The sequence below is a fragment of the Chrysochloris asiatica genome, unplaced genomic scaffold, assembly GCF_000296735.1.
Source record: "Chrysochloris asiatica unplaced genomic scaffold, ChrAsi1.0 scaffold00006, whole genome shotgun sequence".
Lineage (NCBI taxonomy): Eukaryota > Metazoa > Chordata > Mammalia > Afrosoricida > Chrysochloridae > Chrysochloris > Chrysochloris asiatica.
The window spans coordinates 20,835,372-20,856,671 of NW_006408524.1; the positions used below are offsets into that span (position 1 = coordinate 20,835,372).

The 21,300-nt window shown below is 40.4% G+C and overlaps 1 protein-coding gene across 1 annotated transcript; it reads left to right on the forward strand.

The window, feature by feature from the left end:
• Window positions 1–6,035: 6,035 nt before the first annotated feature.
• On the forward strand, window positions 6,036–20,809 carry GGCT (gamma-glutamylcyclotransferase). Its single transcript, XM_006832274.1, has 4 exons — window positions 6,036–6,176; window positions 13,203–13,348; window positions 17,861–17,996; window positions 20,663–20,809. Exons 1-4 carry the CDS (start codon window positions 6,036–6,038, stop codon window positions 20,807–20,809), a joined length of 570 nt encoding a protein of 189 aa, XP_006832337.1.
• The last annotated feature ends 491 nt before the right edge of the window (window positions 20,810–21,300 follow it).

A 21,300-nucleotide genomic window follows, 5' to 3' on the forward strand; every position in this document is an offset into this window, starting at 1 on the left:
ATCAGCCCCACCCAGACAGATTGGATACTACTCAGTGGAGATTCTACCTTCCTCCGTGCCCTCTGGATCTAGGCTCCCTCTTGAAAGCTCGTAAGCCAGTCACTTCTTGCCTTTGTAGTGCCCCCCATGCCATTTTAGGTAGCCAATGTCCAAGTTGCCCATCCCTTCTATATGAACGTTGGAGTCCTGGTGTGGCACTGTAGGATAAAAACTGGACTGTTAACCACAAGGCCAGCAGTTCAAATCTATCAACAACTCCTCAGAAACCCTATACACGGTCATTATGAGTCAGAACTGACTCAACAACACTTAACAACAGCAACATATGAAGGTAAGCCAAAAAGTATTGCCATTAGAGTTTCAGTTCATACATGCACAGGTTTATTTCAAACAAAATGTGTTTAAACATGTCTCTGTGGTCAGCAGATGGCTACAGACAAAAAGGATACTTTTTGTACCATGATTAAAAGGATTTTGATGTCAGGGCTAATATCAAGTTTTTCACAAAACACAAGTGGACATCTTCCCAAATTATTGAAGCTTTGTAGCCAGTTTATGGGAATGCTATCCCACATGAAGCAAGAGTTTTTAGACGGAGCAAGCATTTTAAGGAAGGCTGGGAAGACCTCTAAGATAAATTTAAAGCAGATAAGCCAGCTCAGAAAGTTATGGCATGTGTTTTTTGGGGATTCCAAAGGAATCATCTTGATAAATTTTCTCAAAGGATGACCACAAGGATTTATTATGAAGTTTCAAGAAAATTGAAAACTTCATTGGTGAGAAAAAGGCCAGGGAAATTGGGCTGAGGAATTTTACATTTAGACCATGACTAACATTTAGTAAACATATGATGAATATAAACTAATATTAATCTGATTTTGGTTAAATTTGAAAAACGAAACTAAGCTTGCTGCCTCCCTCCCCCTGCTGGTCAAGAGGGGGCCTCACACCTCTTTAATTGCCGAGCATCGGTTCTGACTCACAGCAACCCTGTAGAGATAGGGTTTCCAAGGCTGTAAATCTTTGCTGGAGCAGATATTTATTTGAGGAAGGTAAATAAATATTTAATTATAGTAACGAAAGGTTTTTAGTGTTTGAAGAAACTTCAATGCCCTTAACTACAGCAAATAATTACAAAATAGTGTTGAAAAAAAATCAACCAGCATGAAATTAAGCAATTGATGAGAAGTATAAGCAGAGAAGTACGTGGAGTCCTGGTGTGGTGCAAGGTAGGATAAGCACACAATCTCAAGGTTGGATTAAACTGCAAGATCAGTGGTTCAAACTCACTAGCCGCTCCTCAGAAACCCTATACAGGGTTGCTAGAAGTCAGAACCAACTCGATGGCATTATCACAACAATATGAAGAGAGGAGTCCTGGTGTAGTGCTGTGAGCTAATCCGTTGGACTTCAAGGTCAGTTTGAACTGCAAGGTTGGCAGTTCAAACTCACCAGTCACTCCTCAGAAACCCTATACAGAGTTGCTATGAGTCGAAACTGACTTGTAGGCACTTAACAATAACAAAATGAAAAGAAAAGAAATAATATACCTTAAACAAATTAACTAAATAATAAACACATTTAAAATGTTTAAAACAATTTAAAAGGAGCCCTGGTGGTGCTGTGGGTAAGGCATTGGACTGCTAACTGCAAGGTTGGCAGTTCAAACCCACCAGCAGCTCCGTGGGAGAAAGACTGTCTTCTCCCATAAAGATTTATAGTCTTAGAAACCTTATATAGGGTTGCTATGAGTTGGAATTGATTCAATGCCAGTGGATAAAACCATTTGAAACACAGAAGAACATTTTAAATGGCAACAATCTAAAGCAAAAACCTTTAAAATTCATATTGCATTAGAGCATAATCTTGCAATTTGCTTACTTAAATGAGTTAGTATGCAATTTGTAAGGAGCTCTGGTAGTGTAGTGGTTACAAATCGGGCTGCGAACCACAAGGTCAGCAGTTCGAAACTACCAGCTGCTCCGTGGGAGAAAGAGGAGGCTTTCTGCTCCCGTAAAGATTTACAGCCTCACAAACCCTGTTCAGGGTCGCTATGGGTCGGAACCGACTCAACGGCACATAACAACAACAACAACAATGCATTTTGTATTCTACCTTAATAGTGACAAGAGGTTTGAACCTTCCTATTTACAGATTATGTAATAATAATGCTATTGCTTACTGAGTGCTTACTCTAAATCAACTGCTTTACATATATTATCTCTTTTCCTTTTTACTTTTTAATATGAAACTATTCAAACATACAAAACAGGATGCATAGGATAATATAGTCAGCATCCATATACACATTACCCAGATTAACATTTTCCATATTTTTATTTTTTGAAAAAATTTTAAAATATAGATTTCAAACATTTCACCCTTAAATATGTTAGTATGCATGTCTAAAAAAGGGCACATTTTCCTACCCCTGTACAGGGTCGCTATGAGCCAGAACCGACTCCACAGCACATTACCACCACCACCATATATATATCACAATGTAAAGAAAACAAAAATCCTCACCACTGGACCAATAAACAACATTCTTATCAATGGAGAAAAGATTGAAGTTGTCAAGGACTTCAGTCTTCTTGGATCAACTATCAACACTCATGGAAGCAGCAGTAAAGAAATCAAATGACATATTGCATTAGGCAAATCTGCTGCACAAGACCTTTTTAAAGTGGTGAAGAGCAAAGATGTCAGCTTGAAGTCTAAGGTGTGCCTGACCCAAGCCATGGTATTTTCAATTCTCATATGCATGTGAAAGCTGGACAGTGAATAAGGAAGACCATAGAAGAATTGATGCTTTTGAGTTATGGTGTTGGAGGAGAATATTGAAAGTGTTCTCATATGCATGCGAAAACTGGACAGTGAATAAGGAAGACCATAGAAGAATTGATGCTTTTGAGTTATGGTGTTGGAGGAGAATATTGAAAGTGTTCTCATATGCATGCGAAAACTGGACAGTGAATAAGGAAGACCATAGAAGAATTGATGCTTTTGAGTTATGGTGTTGGAGGAGAATATTGAAAGTGCCATGGGCTGCCAAAAGAACTAACAGATCTGTGTTGGAAGAAGTGCAGCCAGAGTGCTCCTTGGAGGCCAGGATGGCCAAACTTCGTCTCTCATACTTCAGACATATTGTTAGGAGGGACCAGTCACTGGAGAAGGATACCATGTTTGGTAACGTGGAGGGTCAGAGAAAAAGAGGAAGACCCCCAGTGAGATGGATTGGCAAAGTGGCAGCATCAGTGGGCTCAAGTGTGGCAACAATAGTGAAGTTGGCTCAGGTTCGGGCAGTGTTTCATTCTGCTGTGCGTAAGGTTGCTATGGGTCAGTATTGACTCAATGGCACCTAACATCAACAACAATGTATATACAATGACAGTGATTTGTTTAGAAAACTGGGTCATTTGTTCTATAGGATAGCCTACCGTCTGGAATTTCTTCTTACTTTCTTTGTGGTGTCATTTTACTCTTCTGTTCATGTAATTCCTAAACCATGAAGACAGATTCAGAGACTTGACTATGATGTGGTTACAGAGTTTTTGGAAATAGTACTTCAAAGAGGATGCTGGTGAAATCAGGTTGGTCCACTTATAGTGATGATAAGATTGATCTGGGTTAGCATGGGAAGGGCCAGATTTCTCCATTACCAAATTATGTTTTCCTCTTTGTAACCAGCAAGTCATCTGTGGGGGGATAATTTGGCACCATGGGAATATGCTCTTTCCTAACATCCTTTTCCCCAGTGGTTTTAGGATGAGCTGGCATGAATCAGTGATTTCATTAAAACAAACTACTCAGGAACAGCTGGTTATTTCATTTGCTGTTGTTAGGTACCAGCAAGTCCATTTCAACTCATAGTGACCCAAGCTACACAGTACAAATGCCCCTTAGGGTTTCCTAGGCTTTAATCCTTAGGAGCTCCGGTGATGCAGTGGTTAAGTGCTCAGCTGCTAACCAAAAGCTTGGAGTTTTGACCAGCTACACTACCAGTTGCTTAATGAAAGAAAGATGATGCAGTGTGTTTCCAAAGATTGTTGTTGTTGTGAAGTGCCATCAAGTTCCGACCCATAGCGACCCTGTATAGGGTTTCCAAGGAGCAGCTGGTGAACTAGAATCGCCGACCTTGCAGTTCAAATGGCTTTGCAGTGTGGCACATTAACCCACAGCGCCAACACCAGGACAGCCTTCCAAACCCTGTGGGCAGCTCTGCTCTGTCCTATAGAGTTATGATGACTCCGAACCAACTCGACAACAGTGGGGTTCTGGTTTTTTTGTTTTTTTTTTTTTGCGAGGGGCAGTCTTTTGGTACTAAAAAAGGCAAGGTAAATGTTTCTCTTCTTTCTTTTTTTTAACATAAAGTCCTATTGTGCTTTAGGTGAATGTTTACAGAGAAAATTTGGCTTCCCATTTGCTAAGCCTGTGTATAAAATGCTCTCTGACATCTGTTGTATTTCCCACAATGTGAAAACCTGGGTGCCAAGGATAGTCACTGTTTCTAGGTCTTGAGTTCATAATCATATTTTCTATTCAAAGTTAGCAATATAGGGTTATTACTTAATTTTATAAAGAGCCCTATATGCATAGTGGTTAGAGCACTCCACTGGGAACTGAAAGGCCAGCTTGCTGCAGGAGAAAGATGTGACAATCTGCTCCTGTGAATGGAAATCCTATGGGACACTGGGACACTTGTACTCTGTTTTATAGAGTCTCTAAAACTAGGAACCGACTCCTTAATTTTGTTTTTGTACTTGGATTTCTTACAATAGTTTTTGCATGTAGTAGCTGGTGTGTGGAGTCGGAACAGACTCGACAGCACTTAACAACAACAATTAACTGGTGTGTAACTGTAGGATCAGCACCAGACTGATAACTGCAAGGTTGGTGGTTCAAACTCACCAGCCGCTCTTGGAAACCCTATATAGGTTCACTATGAGTTGGAACTGACTCGAAGGCATTTAACAAGAATATTGATAAGGAAAGTCTCCTGGTGTGGTGATGTAAGGTAAGCACTAGACTGCTAATGGAAAGGTTGAAGATACAAACCCACCAGCTCCTCAGAAACCCTATACAAGGTCGCTATGAGTAGGAACCAACTTTTTAAGTGCCAAGAAGCGGCTGGTAAGCTTGAACAGCAGACCTTGTGGTTCAAACCGACTTTGCAGTGTGGCTCAGTAATCCACAGCGCCACACCAGGACTCCTAGACAGCGGAAAACAACCACATCAATAAAATTACTCTTTTAATCCTCACACCAACCCTCTGAGGCAGATATCTGTGATCATTACGTCATGAGTCCCATTTTAAAAGGAGGAAACGGAGACGGGAGGTTGCACAGTCAATAAATAGCAGTCAGAATTTGAAACCTGGAACGCTACATTCCATTAGAGAAGGCATTCAGGGGAGCTTCTCCAGGAAGCAGAGGGTCCTTAGAAAAGTGAGAGATGAACAGGGCTGAGGTTAGTGGGGTGAACAGAGTCGTCCAGACGTGCTCCTTTGTTTGGAGGGAAGGGCAGGAAGGAGGCAAAATGCGGGGCCGAGGAAGTAACTATGGAAGGTTCTTAGATTCGACAGAGATCCCCCAAGGCAAAGCAGAGAAAATTAGGTTCGGGGAATCGCTCTGCTGCACTCTGGAGGAACCCACTAACCTGTACAAACCAGTCGGGGCAAAGGTGCTCTCCAGCCCCGCCTCCTTAGTGCCCGCCCACTCGCCAATCAGAGGGAGCTGTGAGCAAGGAGAAGCGGTAGACTAGAGGAGGATGTCCAATGAGGAGCCACACAGGTTGTTTCGGGAAATGGATTTCAAAATCCAAGTAGAGGGCGGGGAGGATTTGACCAATCAAGGGTTGCAACAAAGACTGCCAGCCAATAAGGTGATCACTCACTCCAATTTGCCCCACCCATGCTTCCAGCTTTTCTTGGGGCTGGGTAGTGACTGCTGGCTCTGCCTCAGGGTCAGTGATCACCGCTATCTGCTCCTCTTCTGCTTTGGAATCTTAGGTTCCTGCAGGCGTGTGGTGGGACATGGCGGACTCGGACTGTGGAGGCTGTGGGAGCCATGATGAAGACAGTTTTCTATACTTTGCCTATGGTAGCAACTTGCTAACCGAGAGGATCCACCTCCTGAACCCCTCGGCTGCGTTCTGCTGCGTGGGCCGCCTGCAGGTCAGTGCTCCCCCACCCTCTTCCAGGCCGTACCCCACTTACCAACTCCCTCCTTCTTCCCAAATAAAATAAACATTAAGTCCGCTGCTATCAAGTAGATTCCGACTCATAATGGCTATATAGGACAGGAGTTCCAAGGCTGTAAATCTTTAGGATCACCAGGTCTTTCTGCAGTAGGATCACTACGTAAATTGTAAGCACTAACCTTTCCATTAGCAGAGTGCTTAACTACTGCTCCACTAGGGTTCCTGTTTACACATCCGACCCACTGCCATGAAGTTGATTACGACTCATAATGACCCTATATAGCGTTTCCTAGATTGTAAACTTTAGCCAGAGCAGAATGCCTCATTTTTCTCCCTGGAAGCTATGGGTGGCTGTTGCGTTTGAATCACCGATCTTGAAGTTAGTAGTCTAATACCTAAACCACAACACCAACTTATTGCGTTGTTTACAAACCAGTGAGTCAAAATTCACTTTCCCAAAGTGAATTGGCAGAACTAGGCCAGGAATCCAGTTCGTCTTGGTCTTCTTTTTAAAATGTATTTTTACTTTTTGTCAGTGAGATTATAGACAGCAACACATTCACCAATTCAACAGTTACTACATTTTTCTATCATTCAGTTACACTGGGTATGTTTTTCAAGTTGTGTGACCTTTCTCACCCTCTTTTTCCATATTGTATCTCCTCCATAAGGAGCTCTGGTAGCATAGTGGTTACCAATCGGGCTGCGAACCCTAAGGTCAGCAGTTTGAAACTATCAGCTGTTGCGCAGGAGGAAGATGACGCTGTCTGCTCCCGTAAAGATTTACAGTCTCGGAAACCCTGTACAGGGTTGCTATGAGTCGGAACCGACTCCACGGCACATAACAACAACAACAACAAATCTCCTTCATGAACAGAAACTCACTGTTCCCTGAGTTTCCTATCTAATCTTTTACTAATTCCTGATAAGAGTGCATCAGGGTTTTCATGGACAAATTTATCTCCTCTTCCTCTTACTACCTTGTTGTTGTTAAGTGCCGTCAAGTGTCAAGTCAGTTCCAACCCATAGCAACCCTGTATAAGGTTTCTGAGGAGCTACTGGTGAGCTTGAACCGCCGACCTTGTAATTCAAATGACTTTGCAGTCTGGCACATTAACGCACCACACCACAACTGTACTCCTAGAATCTTCCCTCGTCTAACATTTACACTTTCTGTGCATAATGACATTATCCATAGATGTGATCTCACTTGTTCACTAGTTTCTGGCCATCCCCATAAAATCCATTCAGTTGGTTTCAATAACAAAGTTTCTCTGTCCCAATTTAGGGGAGTTAATTGTTTTCTGTTCTGTATTCTGCACTCTTGTGTACAGATGTGTCTACCTGTTACCCAGGTTACAACCCACACTAGGACTGGTTGTCGATCACTCAATCCAATAGACAGTTTTCATTTCTGGTTACACTCTACCTCTCAGCAGCTTCTGTCTCACCTTCTCACCTCTTGTCACTTGTGAAAATCAGCTTAGCTCTCTTTTGCACCTGATCTGGCAGGTCCTGAAAGCTGGAACCAAATCTTATTCGTGGTGACCAAGCACTATGCTCAGCTAAGTCAGGTGACTGGGTGGACAGTAACCATCCTTGATAAATCATTGCTCTTCAGTATATTCTATGAATTCATTCAATGCTTGCCTGGAGATCCAAAGATGATTGACTAAAGTTGCTACTCTGAGGATCTTCCACTCTGTGGGAGAGACATACAAACAGATGACGTGCAAATCTTGGGACAGTGTTGAACTAGACAAATAGGGTCTTTGCTCTACTCATCAATGTACTTAGTAACAAGCAGCAGAAACTGGTGAATTAAGCAGAAAAAGAATGTACTGAAAGGCTGTCGGAGAGTTCACAGAATGACCTAGAAGGCAGGGACACAGAGCTGACAAAACGTGCAGACATAAAGGGGGCATGGGAAGCAGCCCAGGTCGCCAGTACTACGTCACTGTACGCTCAGATACGGCACTGTCAATACCAGTGTGGCCTGCACTGGAGCCCACATGTAATAGCACTACACCCCTCTGCATCCCCCAAACCCAAATGTGGCTACCACCACCAGGGAGGAGTCCCTATTGTCCTTTTGTTGTTGTTACATGCCGTGGAGTCGCTTCTGACTCATACCGACCCTGTATAGTGTTTCTGAGGAGCAGCTGATAGGTTTGAAACTGCTGACCTCGTGGTTCGAAGTCCAGTTCTGATCCAACAATGTCACTCCCGAAATTTGTCCTTTTGTTACTAGCTTCATTGTCTAAGTCTTGGTCGTATGTTCATGGCTGAGATGCTCAGGAAATTGGGGGGGACCAAAACAAAGGGAACAGCATGTGCAAAGGACCTGAGGAAGGAATCTAACCACCCTGGCTGCGGTTTAGTGAGTGGAGCATGGCATGAGGATTGGAAAGGTAGGGGAAAACCAGATCTTACAGGACCTCAGAGGCCAAGGGAGACTTTGGATTTTACCTATAGACCCATTGCAGGATTTAAGCAAATAAAGTATTTGATTTAACCTCTTTGAAAACACATTCTGGTTGCTATAGAGTATGAATCGGTAGATGTGGGTAGCCCAGTTAGGAAGTTGCTGGAGTTGTCTACACCCTCGATAATAACATCTAAATTCTGGTGTTGTCAGGGGAGGATAGATGGGCTTGAGAGATATTTAGGAGATAACATCATTACAGCTTGGTGGTTGAGGGAGAAAAAGAAACCAAACTCGCCACTCCAGAGCCGATTCCAACTCACAGTGATTAAGGGTGGGAGGAGAAGATGTCAAGATGCCAGTGATGCCAAGGCTTCTGTTGTGACATGATGGATGGCGGTCATGTTTCCTGAGAGAAGAGGAGAAACAGGTTTGGGAGGGAAAATTACAAGTTTGGTTTGAAAGATTGAGTTTGAGATGCTTATTAGTCAAGTGGAGTACTTATCAGCATTTTTCAAGCTGAAAGAATTGAAGAAAAAATTCAAGCCTCAGCTTGCAATGTTGAAGGATTCTGTGAACAAAATACTGAATGATGCAGAAAGCATCAAAAGAAAATGTCTGTACCAAAAGGAACTGGTCTGTGTTCAACCACTTCAAGAAATACCATCTGATCGAACACGTGGTACTGAAGGAAGAAGTTCAAGCTGCACTGATGGCATTGGCAAAAAAACAACAACACCATAGCTCCAGGAATTGGCAGAATACAAATTGAAATGTTTCAGCAAACTGATGAAGCACTGGTGGCTCTCATTCATCTATACCATATACCATGAAATTTAGAAAACAGCTACCTGGCCAATTGACTGGAAGAGATCCATATTTGTGCCCATTCCAAAATAAGGTGACCTAGCAGAAATGTGGGAATCATCAAACAATATCATTAATATCACATGCAAGTAAAATTTTTTTGAAGATTATTCAAAAATGGTTATAGCAGGACGTCAACAGGGAGCTGCCAGAAGTTCAAGCTAGATTCAGAAGAAGATGTGGAATGAGGGATATCATTACTTACGTCAGGTGGATCTTGGCTGAAAGCAGAGAATACGAAAAAATGTTTATTTATGCTTTATTGATTATGCAAAGACATTCAACTGTGTGGCTCATAACAAACTATGGATAACATTGCAAACAATGGGAATTCCAGAACACTTCATTGTGCTCATGAAGAACCTGTACATAGACTAAGAGGCAGTGGTTAAAACAAGCAGATACGGAATGACTTCGAAACAGGGAAGGTGTGCGCTAAGGTTGTATCATCCTTCCACCAAACTTATTCAGTCTATATGATGAACAGATAATCTGAGAAACTGAATAATATGAAGAAGAACATGGCATGGTTGGAGGAAAACTCTAACAACCTGCAATATGCAGATGACATACTAAATGCTTGAAGTACTAACTGATGAAGATCAAAGACTCTAGCCTTCAGTATGGATTGCACGTCAATGTATAGAAAATGAAAATCCTCATAACTGGACCAATGACATCATGATAAATGAAAGAAAGATTGAAGTTGTTAAAGTCTTTATTGTTCTTGGCTCCATAGTCAATGTTCCTGGAACAGCGGTCATAAAATCAAATAATGCATTGCATTAGCCAGATCTGCTGCAAAGGGCCTCTTTAAAGTGTTAAGGAGCAAAGATGTTAGTTTGAGGACTAAGGTGGACCTGACCCAAGTCATGGTATTTTTATTTCTTCATATTCCTGTGAAAGTTGGGCAGTAAATAAGGAAGAGAGTAGAAGAACTGCTGCATTTGAATTATGATTGGGCAAAGAATATTGAAAATACCATGGATTGCCAGAATAACAAACAAACTTGTCTTAGAAAAAGTATAGCCAGAATGTTTCTTTGAAGCCAGGATCACAAACCTTCATCTGTCATACTTTAGTCATGTTGCCTGGGAAGACCAGTCCCTGGAGAAGGACATCATGTTTCATAAAGTGGAGAGTCAGCGTAAAAGAGGAAGACCCTGAACAAGTTGGATTAACACAGTGGCAGCAATGGTGGGCTCAAACATAACAATGATTGTGAGGCTGGCGCAGGACTGGGACAGTGCTACATTCTGTTGTGCAGAGGGTTGTTATGAGTCAGAGCCAATTTAACAGCACTTACCAACAACATTGTCTTAATCTAGTGATGTTCTAACAGAAATACCACAAGTGGATACCTTCAACAGAAATTGATTCTCTCACAGTTTAGTAAATTAGATGTTCAAATTCAGAGTGCTGCCTTTAGGGGAAGGCTTTCTCTCTTAGTTGGCTCAAAAGAAATGTCCTTTTTGCCCTTTCAGCATCTGTAGGCCCAGCATTCTTTGTGCTCTTCGTGTTTCTTGGTATCAATCACTCACTGGATCTAGGAGCCTCACAGTGCCGGGATCCCAATTCCAAATGATGCACTCCATGCTCAGCTCCCCTTTCTAGTAGTAGTAGGTCCCTATGAGCTTTGCTTGCTTGTTTAATCTCTTCTGTGTCACAAAGGAGACTGACTCAAGATACAATTTTATCTTGCAGATTGTATCCAGCCCCAGTAACATCAGAAAAGTGAGGATTTATAAGAGAGAGAGTAATCATCAGGGCTGATGGCATCATATCACATCATGTATGTGTGATTACATTATTACATAACTGCAAAACCACTGAGAATCATGGTCTAGCTAAGTTGACCCATATTTTGGGGGGACACAATTCAATCTATGACAATATGCATTAGGCCCCATTCTAAGCACTCTTGAAGCTCAAAAGAGATATCTAATCTGGATTCAAAGATGATTAGACTATCAGATGGTGTTTAAAGTCAGTGGAGAAGATGGGGTTGTCTTGGGTTAATTGCTGATTGTCTGGCCTGAACCCTGAGAAACTCCAACATGTAAAGACCAGGTAGTGGAAGGACTGGTGATGGGAATTGAGGAAACCAAGAGTCAGACTTGTTCTGATACACTGGTTAAGTATGTTAGAAGCTGCTGAGAAGTAGAGGAAGATGGGAAATGGAAATTTCCTATTGGATTGTGGCAGTAGATATCAGTCCCTAGTGTGGGTTGTCACTATGATAAGATCTGCTGATGGCCTGCTGCGTGTACTTGCTCCTAGAAAAAACATCCATTATTTCAATTGAAGGTGCTGGTCACTTAAGCCAACCTTTTTTTCTGGTATGTCTGCCAAGATTTTGACGTAATAGTAGTGACAGGGATAAAACAAATTTGGAAGGGACCTTAGAGTTATTGTCTAGTTTAACCTTGTAAGTTTGATTATTACTAAGGAAACAGCTCTGGAAAGATAGAATGGAATCTTCCAAGAACAAATAAGTAAGGATTTTTATCTTCTCTGGAGTCTGTCCCTTGATGACATACCTCCATGAGGAAAAAAGCTAACTAAAAATATGGCTTCGCTATTAATTAGTTGTGAACCTTAGGCAGGTTGCTTCATCTGTCTGAGCCACAGTTTTTCTGTCTGTAAAATGGGTATAATAGACTAAAGTTGTTGGCAGGATAAAATGGTGATGGTTGCACAATGTGGTGACCATTATCGATGTCACTGAATCATACATGCAAAAATTGTTGAAGTGGCAAATGTTTTGTTATATATATTTTTTCACCACATCAAAAAAATTTTGTTATATAAGATAATCTCTGTAACAGTTATAGAACAGTACATAGCACCCAGTGATTTTTCAGTAAGAACTATTCTAGAAATAACTACAATAGACTATTCTAGAAATACTAGAATAAAATAGAGTATCATGAATACTAGATGAACGTTCATAAATAATGACTCACCCTCAAATACTAGTTGCCCTCTGACAAATTTGGTGGTATATGTTGGTGTTGTTGTTGTTAAGTGTTAACGAGTTGGTTTCAACTCTTAGCAAGGGGTTTCCAAGGAGTGGCTGGTAGGTTTGAACTGCTGCCCTTGGGGTTAGCAGTCCAGTACTTATCCTGAAGCAGCACACCAGGACTCCATATGCTGGTTGTGTTGTTAAGTGCCGTCGAGTTGATTCCAACTCATAGTGATCCTGTATAGGGTTTCCAAGGAGCAGCTGGTAAGTTTGAACCGCTGACCTTGTGGTCCAGCGCATTAACCCATGGATACTCTAAAAAGTAGACAGAACAGTATACTAACCCCCATGTAGCCATTACCCAACATGGTATACATCAACAGTGGTATACACTGCAGTTGCCTGTGAGTGTACACGTGAATTGAGAGCAGACTGAAAGACACTTTGCAAATATGATGACAATTGTAAAGGCATTAGGGTTATTTTGTCTTTTTCCCATTAAATATTTTGTGTGTGTTTAGATACATGTTCATGATACATTTCTTTTTTTTTTTTTTTTTAAATATGGTCTTTGAGATCTGGGTTCTTGTCCGTTTATTTTGTATTTCTAAGCTTCTTATGCTCAAACTGGATTGAATGTTTTAATGCATGGAGTTCAAGGTTAATTTTTATGTTTTTATTTTGGAGAGGGAAACTAGGGTTTGAATGGATATTGATCATATCACTTTGATTTTCTTTTCTAGGATTTTAAGCTTGACTTTGGCAATCCCCAAGGCAAAGAAAGTCCTACTTGGCATGGAGGTATAGCTACCATTTTGCAAAGTCCTGGAGATGAAGTGTGGGGAGTAATATGGAAATTGGACAAAAGCAATTTAAGTTCTCTGGATAAGTAGGTAACTTCTAATTATAAGTTAAATAATTTCTAATTCAGAAAGTAGATTACATGCAAGGATACATGTATTGGTTTTCAAAACAGTACGCTGTAGACATATTCTTTAAACTTTAGAGTCAACGTAAAAAACACATTCGTGTCATTTTGCTGGAAAAGAGAGATCTGGAAGGGTCACCCATTCTGGTTGAGAATTGATAGAAGATTTGCAATTTCTCATGTAAACAACGGCAGTCCTTGTTTTCCATTCTATTTACTTGTCTTTTATAAACATCTCTTTTTGTAGTTTTATATTATAAAAAAGCATGAAGATTTTTGTTAACTGTTACATAGTGTTTATTGATTCCAAGAGTAGTTGTTCCAATTTTAGTAGACCCACTTTTTCCAAAAGAATTCTTTCAGATGGTATAGTTAGATCAATAACTAGGTAATGATCATTAAAGCGACAATAACAATAGAGAAATGCTTTGATACTTTTTATAACTAGAACTCTAGGTGTTGTGTGGCCCAGTATCTAATAGAAAGAAAGTTACCCAGAAGGAGTAGTACTTGAGAAGAAGAGATCCTGGAGCCTCCTTGATATACTCCCTCACCTCCAATAAGAGAGAGCCACCTTCTCTTCTTTTCTCTGCATGGATATCTGCAAAAACCATGTGGGGGCCACATCATACTTCCTCTGAAGGGGGAAGGAGAATCAAACTCTAAACCAGCCCAAGGCAGATTCCTATGAAGTGGAAGTCAGATGTACCTTACCCTCCAATCTTCTTTACCCTATTCTGACACCTATCATTCCTCCCACAGCACTCTCTGCTTCATAGCTGGATTCGACAGTCCATTGCAATGGCCACATAGAACTCAGAACGCAACAATACTCATGACTGTGGAGTTTCTTAGGGAAGTGAACTTGGTGCATTTTAGAATCAGAAACAACCCAGGATGCAACAGTTCTCCAGCTAGGAACGCCTCTTCTCTGTCGTGCTGTAAGCACACTTGACCCTTGCTTCAGCCTCTCAGCCAAGTGGCTCATTGGCCTCTGCCCTACTCAAGCAAGTATTATGAAACTCTTTTAGCAAGTCCATGAATGCCCAAAGGGTACATTCTGCAACCCAGCCTCCTTCCCGTAGGCACTCAGGTTTACTTGGTTCATGGGCCTAGAAGCTGAAGCTGCTCTGTCTCTCACACCAGCTTCCCTCCACTGCCTCTGCTGTGGCCCCTTTTCCAAGTAGGGCTCTCATGCTGCGTTCCTGCTCTTCTTTCTAGATGGTCCTGGCATCATCTGTTCCTGCTTCTGTGTTCTCTCCTTTTAAACCTAGCAGGATGATAAAATTAACCAGTCCCAGCCTTAAAGTCTTGTACACCCTGTTTGCATGGTACCATCTAATCATTTTGTGGCAATTAAGGCAACTTTGGATAGAGAAGCCATATGAAGTAAATTCAAGGTACCAAAGTATCTGTTTGCTATCAGACCATTTTTTGTAGTATAGAGAGCAATGATGAAAGGGTAAAAAAATAGAAATAACTGCACTAAAGCATGTTGTCAGGCAGGATAAATATAGATTTGTCAGTATACCAAGTAATTTCCAAGTAATACTAAGTTTCATGATTGCTAATTGAAATGATAAGTTTACTTAAAATACATTTTTGTTGTTGTGCGAATATGCACAGGAAAACATTCAGTAGTCTCGACATATAAAATCTAATGACACTGATCACAATCTTAGAGCTCTGTGACCATTCTCACCCTCCATTTCTGAGTTGTTCCTCCTTTAGCATCAACTCAGTGCCCCCTAAAGTTCCAGTATAATCTTTTGAGTTTCTGTTATCATCTTGATCCCAAATAGTTAAAAGGTGGTGGTGGTAATATGCTGTGGAGTCAGTTCTGACTCACAGCGACCCTGTAGGGTAGGAGATGCTAAAGGCCATATTTTGGCTCTTGTGAACTTGTTTTAATTTTCTTCAGCTTCAGCCTGAACTCTCATATGAGCAGTTGATGGGTCTGTCCAACAGTTGGCCCTTGGCCTTGTTTTGGCTGATGACATTGAGCTTCTCCATGGTTTCTTCCCACAGATGTAATCAGTTTGGTCCCTGTGCATTCCCTCTGGTGCGGTCTATCATACGATTTCCAGCATCATTTCTATCACCAAGGGTATATTTTCCAACTGCTGATCCTTTTTGTTTCCAACCTTTGCATTCTAATCAGCAGTAATTATCAGTGCATCTTGATTACATGTTTAATCAACTTCAGACTGAATAATTTAGTAAAATTCTTCAATATAGTCATCATTAGTTGTGCTGGTTGGTTCATAAATTTGAATAATAGAATTTTTAACTGGTTTTCCTTGTAGGCATATGGATATTATCCTGTTGCAGACAGTGTTGTACTTCAAGATAGAGCTTGAAATGCCATTTTTAACGATGAATGTGATGCTATTCCTCTTCAATTTGTAGTTCCCAGCATAGTAAACCACATGATTGTCAGAATTAAAATGACTAATTCCAGTCCTTTTCAGCCCACTAATGCCTAGGATATTGATCTTTTTGACTTCTGTTAATATCACATGCAAGTAAAATTTTGCTTAAGATTAATTCAGAAATGGCTGCAACAGTACATTGACAGGGAACTGCCGGAAGTTTAAGTCGGAAGTGGAACAAAGGATATCTTTGCTGACATTAGATGGATCTTGGCTGAAAGTAGAGAATACCAGAAAGATGCTTACCTGTGCTTTATTGACTAGGAAAAGGCATTTGACTGCGTGGATCATAACAATCTGTGGATAACATTGCAAAGAATGGGTATTCTGGAACACTTCATTGTGCTTATGAGTTACCTGTATATAGATCAAGAGGACACCGAATGGTTTAAAATCAGGAAAGGTGTGTGCCAGGCTTGTATTCTCTCACCATACATATTCAATCGGTATGCCGAGCAAATAATCAGAAGCTGGATTATATAAAGAAAAACATGGCATCAGGATTGGAGGAAGACTCATTAACAACTTTTGATATGCAGATGATACAAACTTGCTTGCTGAAGCCAAGACTTAAAATATTTACTGACAAAGATCAAAGACCACAGCTGTTGATATGGGTTGCACCTCAATATAAAGAAAACAAAAATCCTCACCACAATAAATAACACCATGATAATTGGAGAAATGATTAAAGACTTCATTTTGCTTGGATCCACTATCAATACTCATGGAAGCAGCAGTCAAGAAATCAAATGGTGTATTGCATTAGGCAAATCTACTGCACAAGGCCTCTTTAAAGTGTTGAAGAGCAAAGATGTCAGCTTGAGGACTAAGGTGTGCCTGACTCAAGTCATGGTGTGCTTAATAACCTCATATGCATGTGAAAGTTGGACAGTGAGTAAGGAAGACTGTAGAAGAATTGATACATTTGAGTTATAGTATTGGAGATGAATATTAAAAGTACTGTGGCCTGCCAGAAAAACGAACCAGTGTGTTGGAAGAAGTACAGCGGGAATGCTCCTTAGAAGCCAGGAGGGGTGAGACTTCATCTCTCATACTTTGAACATATTATCAGGAGGGACCTGTCAGCGGAGGAGGACATCATGCTTGGTAAAATGAAAGGTCAGCAAAAAAGAGGAAACCCCTCCCACTGATATGGATTGGCACAATGGCGGCAGCAACGGGCTCAAGCGTAACAATGATTGTGAGGATGGCGAAGGACCAGGCAGTGTTTTGTTCTGTTGTGATTGGTGTTGCTTTGAGTCGGAATCAACTCAACAACACCTAATAGCAACATTGACAACAACAATCTTTCTAGATTAATAGTTCACATACTCCACATTCCAATTGCAGCATTCTGTTTACAGCTGTTTCGTCTCATTTTGAGTTGTTTCCCATCAGTAAATGAAGGTCCTGAAAGCTTTGCACCAGTCATGTCTTCAGGGCAATTCTACTTTAAGGAGGCAGCTCTTTCCCATTTTTATTTTGAATGCCTTCCAACTTTAAGGACTCATCCTTCAGCACTATATCTGACAACGTTCTCCCGTTCCTAATATTTTCATCTTCTGGCACTATATCAGACGACATTCCACTGCTATACTTAAGGTTTTCAGTGCCCAATCGTTAAGAAATGGTCTGCCTCTCCTTTCTAGTCTGTCTTAGCCTGGAAGTTCATTGAAACCTGTCCACCATGGGTGACCCTGCTGGTATTTAAAATATTGGTGGCATAGCTTCTAACATCACAGCAACATATAAGCCACCACAGTATGACAAACTATTTGGGGTGTCTTGCCTTTCAATATGAAGGTGAGGATTTTTCTTTTATTTTGTAAAGAAGGCTTTGGGGATTTTGATTGGGATTGTATTGAGTTGATAAGTTTATTTTTGACATAGTAGTATTGAAAATATGTCCTATTATACCCCCCAAATACATAGGGAGCAACTACTTCATGCATATTTTTAAATCCTATGCCCCAACATCACCAGTTAAACTAAATTGAGTAAATCATGTAGGTCCAAAATTTGGCTGTTTTGGTTTCAGGCAAGAAGGGGTTACCAGTGGAATATATGATCCAATAGAAGTTAAAGTTTACACTCAAGGAAAAAAAGAAATCACCTGTCGAAGTTATCAGATGAAAAACTACGAGAGCGTTCCTCCATCGCCACAGTATAAAACGGTAAGCTTCTGTTTTAATTTCACTGAGGGGATAAACTAAAAACCGTTTTGTTTTTAAAAGGCCGTGTGTTTTAAATTTGACATTTAATCAATGTGCTCCTTCCGTGTAAAACAGAAGTCATTTACCTAAAGTGCACATTCAAAAATATTATACAAACTTATGTGTAATAATTGAATTACCTTTCCAAAACTTTGTTTATTAAAAAAAAAAGGAAAAGCTTTTAAAAATCATAAAGAAACTGAGACTCATAATTCCATACATGTATTTTCTCCTTTTTTTGATGATGCAAATATCATATTTTCTTTTTGAATGTTGAAAATAGTATATCTGGGTGTATTTTTAATAGTTTATTGTATGTACATCCAAACCCACTGTTGTCGAGTTGGTTTCTAATCATGATGACCCTAAAGGACAGAGTAGTATTGCCCCATAAGGTTTCCAAGACTGTAAATGTAAATGTCAGAAACAGACGGTCACATCCCTATTCCACCAAGACCTTGGGGAGTTTAAGCTTCCAATCTTCTGGTTAGCAGCGGAGTGTTTTAACCGCTGCATACGGCACCACGGCTCTTTGTTTTTTGTAATCTTTTGTTTCTCTCTACAAAACAATATTTCATGAACACTAAGATTAATTTTTATGGGGAAAAAAATATATCCTACTGTTAAGATGTTTTCCATCGCTAGAGGGAGAAAGAACAGTCACAATGCTTTTTATCGGGCACAGGAAGCAGGCACAGGATAAGGGTGTGCGACACACACCCCAACACTCCTTTTCAGAAACTCAAATTTAGCACTCTTGTCTTCTGGTCCAATCAGGATGTGACATCTGGAACGGTGGGTCAGTTCCCAGGCCTAATCCAGGATTTTCTAACATGGGGCCTAGAGGAATTAACTTGGTTTGGCTTTTGGAAGTAGCGCCGCTGAGCTGTTCATTCCCCGCCACCACCACCCCCATATTAATTCACAGCAAGAGTGGATTTCAGTATTGAAATGGAAACTGCCCCCTTTAAACATCTTTTTGAAGAATGGTGTGCCTTTTTTTTCTTAAAAGTTGATGTAAATTCTATACCATAAGATATACAAGGGGGCTTCAAAAAAGTGCAAGGAAAAAACGGAATTAAAAGATAAAGGAATTTTTCCATAAACTTTTTTTGAAGCTTCCTAATACACATACAGATAGACTGACAGATAGATAGGTATATAATTTTATTTGCTTATTATTTTTTGGTGAAAACATACAACTGCTCAACAATCTTTACCTGTCTCTTCATTGACAGTGACCACATACTTTACACTGTGTCACCTTTCTCACCATCGCTGTTGGCGTAATGGGTTACACATTGGGCTGCTCAGTGCAGGGTAAACAGTTCGAATCCACCAGTTGCTTCACAGGAGAAAGATGAGGCTTTTTGCTCTTATAAAGATTTGTTGTTATTGGTAAGTGCCATCGAGTCAGTTCTGACTCATAGCCACCCTGTATAAGGTTTCCAAGGAGCGGCTGGTGAATTTAAACCACTGACCTTGTGGTTCAAACTGACCTTATACAGGGTCACTTTGAGTGAGAACCAACGTGCCGGCACCTACCACCACCAGCACCGCTATTTCACCACGGTTCACTTATGCTCTCTGCCTCTGACAGTTCTCACCTGTTAAAGCTGCTGTTGCCATTATAGTCTTGTACTGGCATGCCTCATTTCATCATACTTAGCTTTATTTGCACTACATAGATAACTGTGTTTTTTACCAATTGAAGACTTGTGTCAACCCTGTGTTGAACAAGTCTATTGGAGCCATTTTCCAACAGCACGTGCTCACTTTGTGCCTCCGTGTCCCATTTTGGTAATTTGCACAATACTGCAAACTTTTTCATAATGCTATTGCACACTTAATAGACTACAGTATGGTGTCCACATAGCCTTTTATATGCACTGGGAAACCATAAAAACCCAACAAAAACACATGTGACTCAATTTATGTCAATATTCTCTTTGTTGTGGTGGTGTGCAACAAACAGCACAGTATCTCTTAGGTGAGCTCGTGTGGGTAATTCTTCACCAGGGCACAACGCTCATTATTTCTTGAGCTAAATTGTTAACTTAAAGATGACTTCATCAGATAGTTCCAACTTACAATTTAAAAGTTGATGACAGGCCCTAGATTCAGAAGTCCCTCCAGTATCAATGTCTCCAGCAAGTCTGGTTTCTAACAAGGATTGGAATTTTATCCCTCAGTTTTCTTCTTTTCAAATCAAGATTGGGTCCCTGTTCAAAATGTTTACTAATGGTCGTTGTGCTCCATTCAGTTCGGGTCTCGTGACAAGGGAGGTAGAAGTTCATAGAAGCAGCTAGACCTACAAACCATCTCCCCCTCCAGTTCCTCAGTCTCCTAGTTCCTCTGTTGCTCCAGGTGATTAGAAACCAATCATTGTATCTGTATGATATATTTTGTCTTACATTCACAAGAATATATCACATGGCTTTAAAAAATTTGCAATTTTCATGCTCAGTGCAAGAAAGACTAGATCTCTTATTTTCTTCTATAATTGTTCTAGAGTTATTCTAAAGTGAAGAATAATATTTCCTATTTTGACAGTACACACAGAGTTGAGGTATGCTGGATTATGCTCTTAACTAAAAGGGTTTTCTCTTTGTTTTAACCACTTCTAGGTTATTTGCCTGGGTGCAAAAGAGAATGCTTTGCCATTGGAGTATCAAAAGAAGTTAAAAGCAATAGAACCAAATGACTTCAAAGGAAAACTGTCCAAAGAGATTGAAGATATGATCAAAAGGGGGGAAAGAGAAGCAAATCATTAGACCATAACAGACTATATTCAGGGATATTTGTGCTACAAGAATATATCCAAGGATATCTATGTGTTACTGTAAAAACATTTTAAATCTTTGAAAACAGGGATTTGGGACATTTGTGTGTTTAATATATTTTCAACAGTGTGCTAAAGGGATCTCTTACTTGGGTGATTCCTTGTTTTCAAACTATACACAGAAATGGACTTAGGAGTTAAACAGTTAAAGAAGGGGGCAGTGAGGCATTGAATTGTATGACAAATGGATCCTGGAGCTTTTTCTATGAACATTGAAAGCTGCTTTCATGAGTTGATTCTAAGGGCATTCTTGATGCAAAGGATAAATGTGTAACCTCCTTCCTGGTGGTACTGGTGAATTGCTCAGCTCCATCTGGAAATCTCTTAATAAGAACAAGTACACTGCAGAGACAGTTAATAATAAAATTTCTAGAACTTGAAACATGGTATACTGTTTTCAGAGGAATAAATGTACTTATAGTT

Coding starts and splice junctions, on each gene's coding strand:
- GGCT (XM_006832274.1), top strand. CDS start 6,036: ATGGCGGACTCGGACTGTGGAGGCTGTGGGAGCCATGATGAAGACAGT. Junction 6,177..13,202: donor GCTGCGTGGGCCGCCTGCAG/GTCAGTGCTCCC, acceptor TTTCTTTTCTAG/GATTTTAAGCTTGACTTTGG. Junction 17,997..20,662: donor CATCGCCACAGTATAAAACG/GTAAGCTTCTGT, acceptor AACCACTTCTAG/GTTATTTGCCTGGGTGCAAA.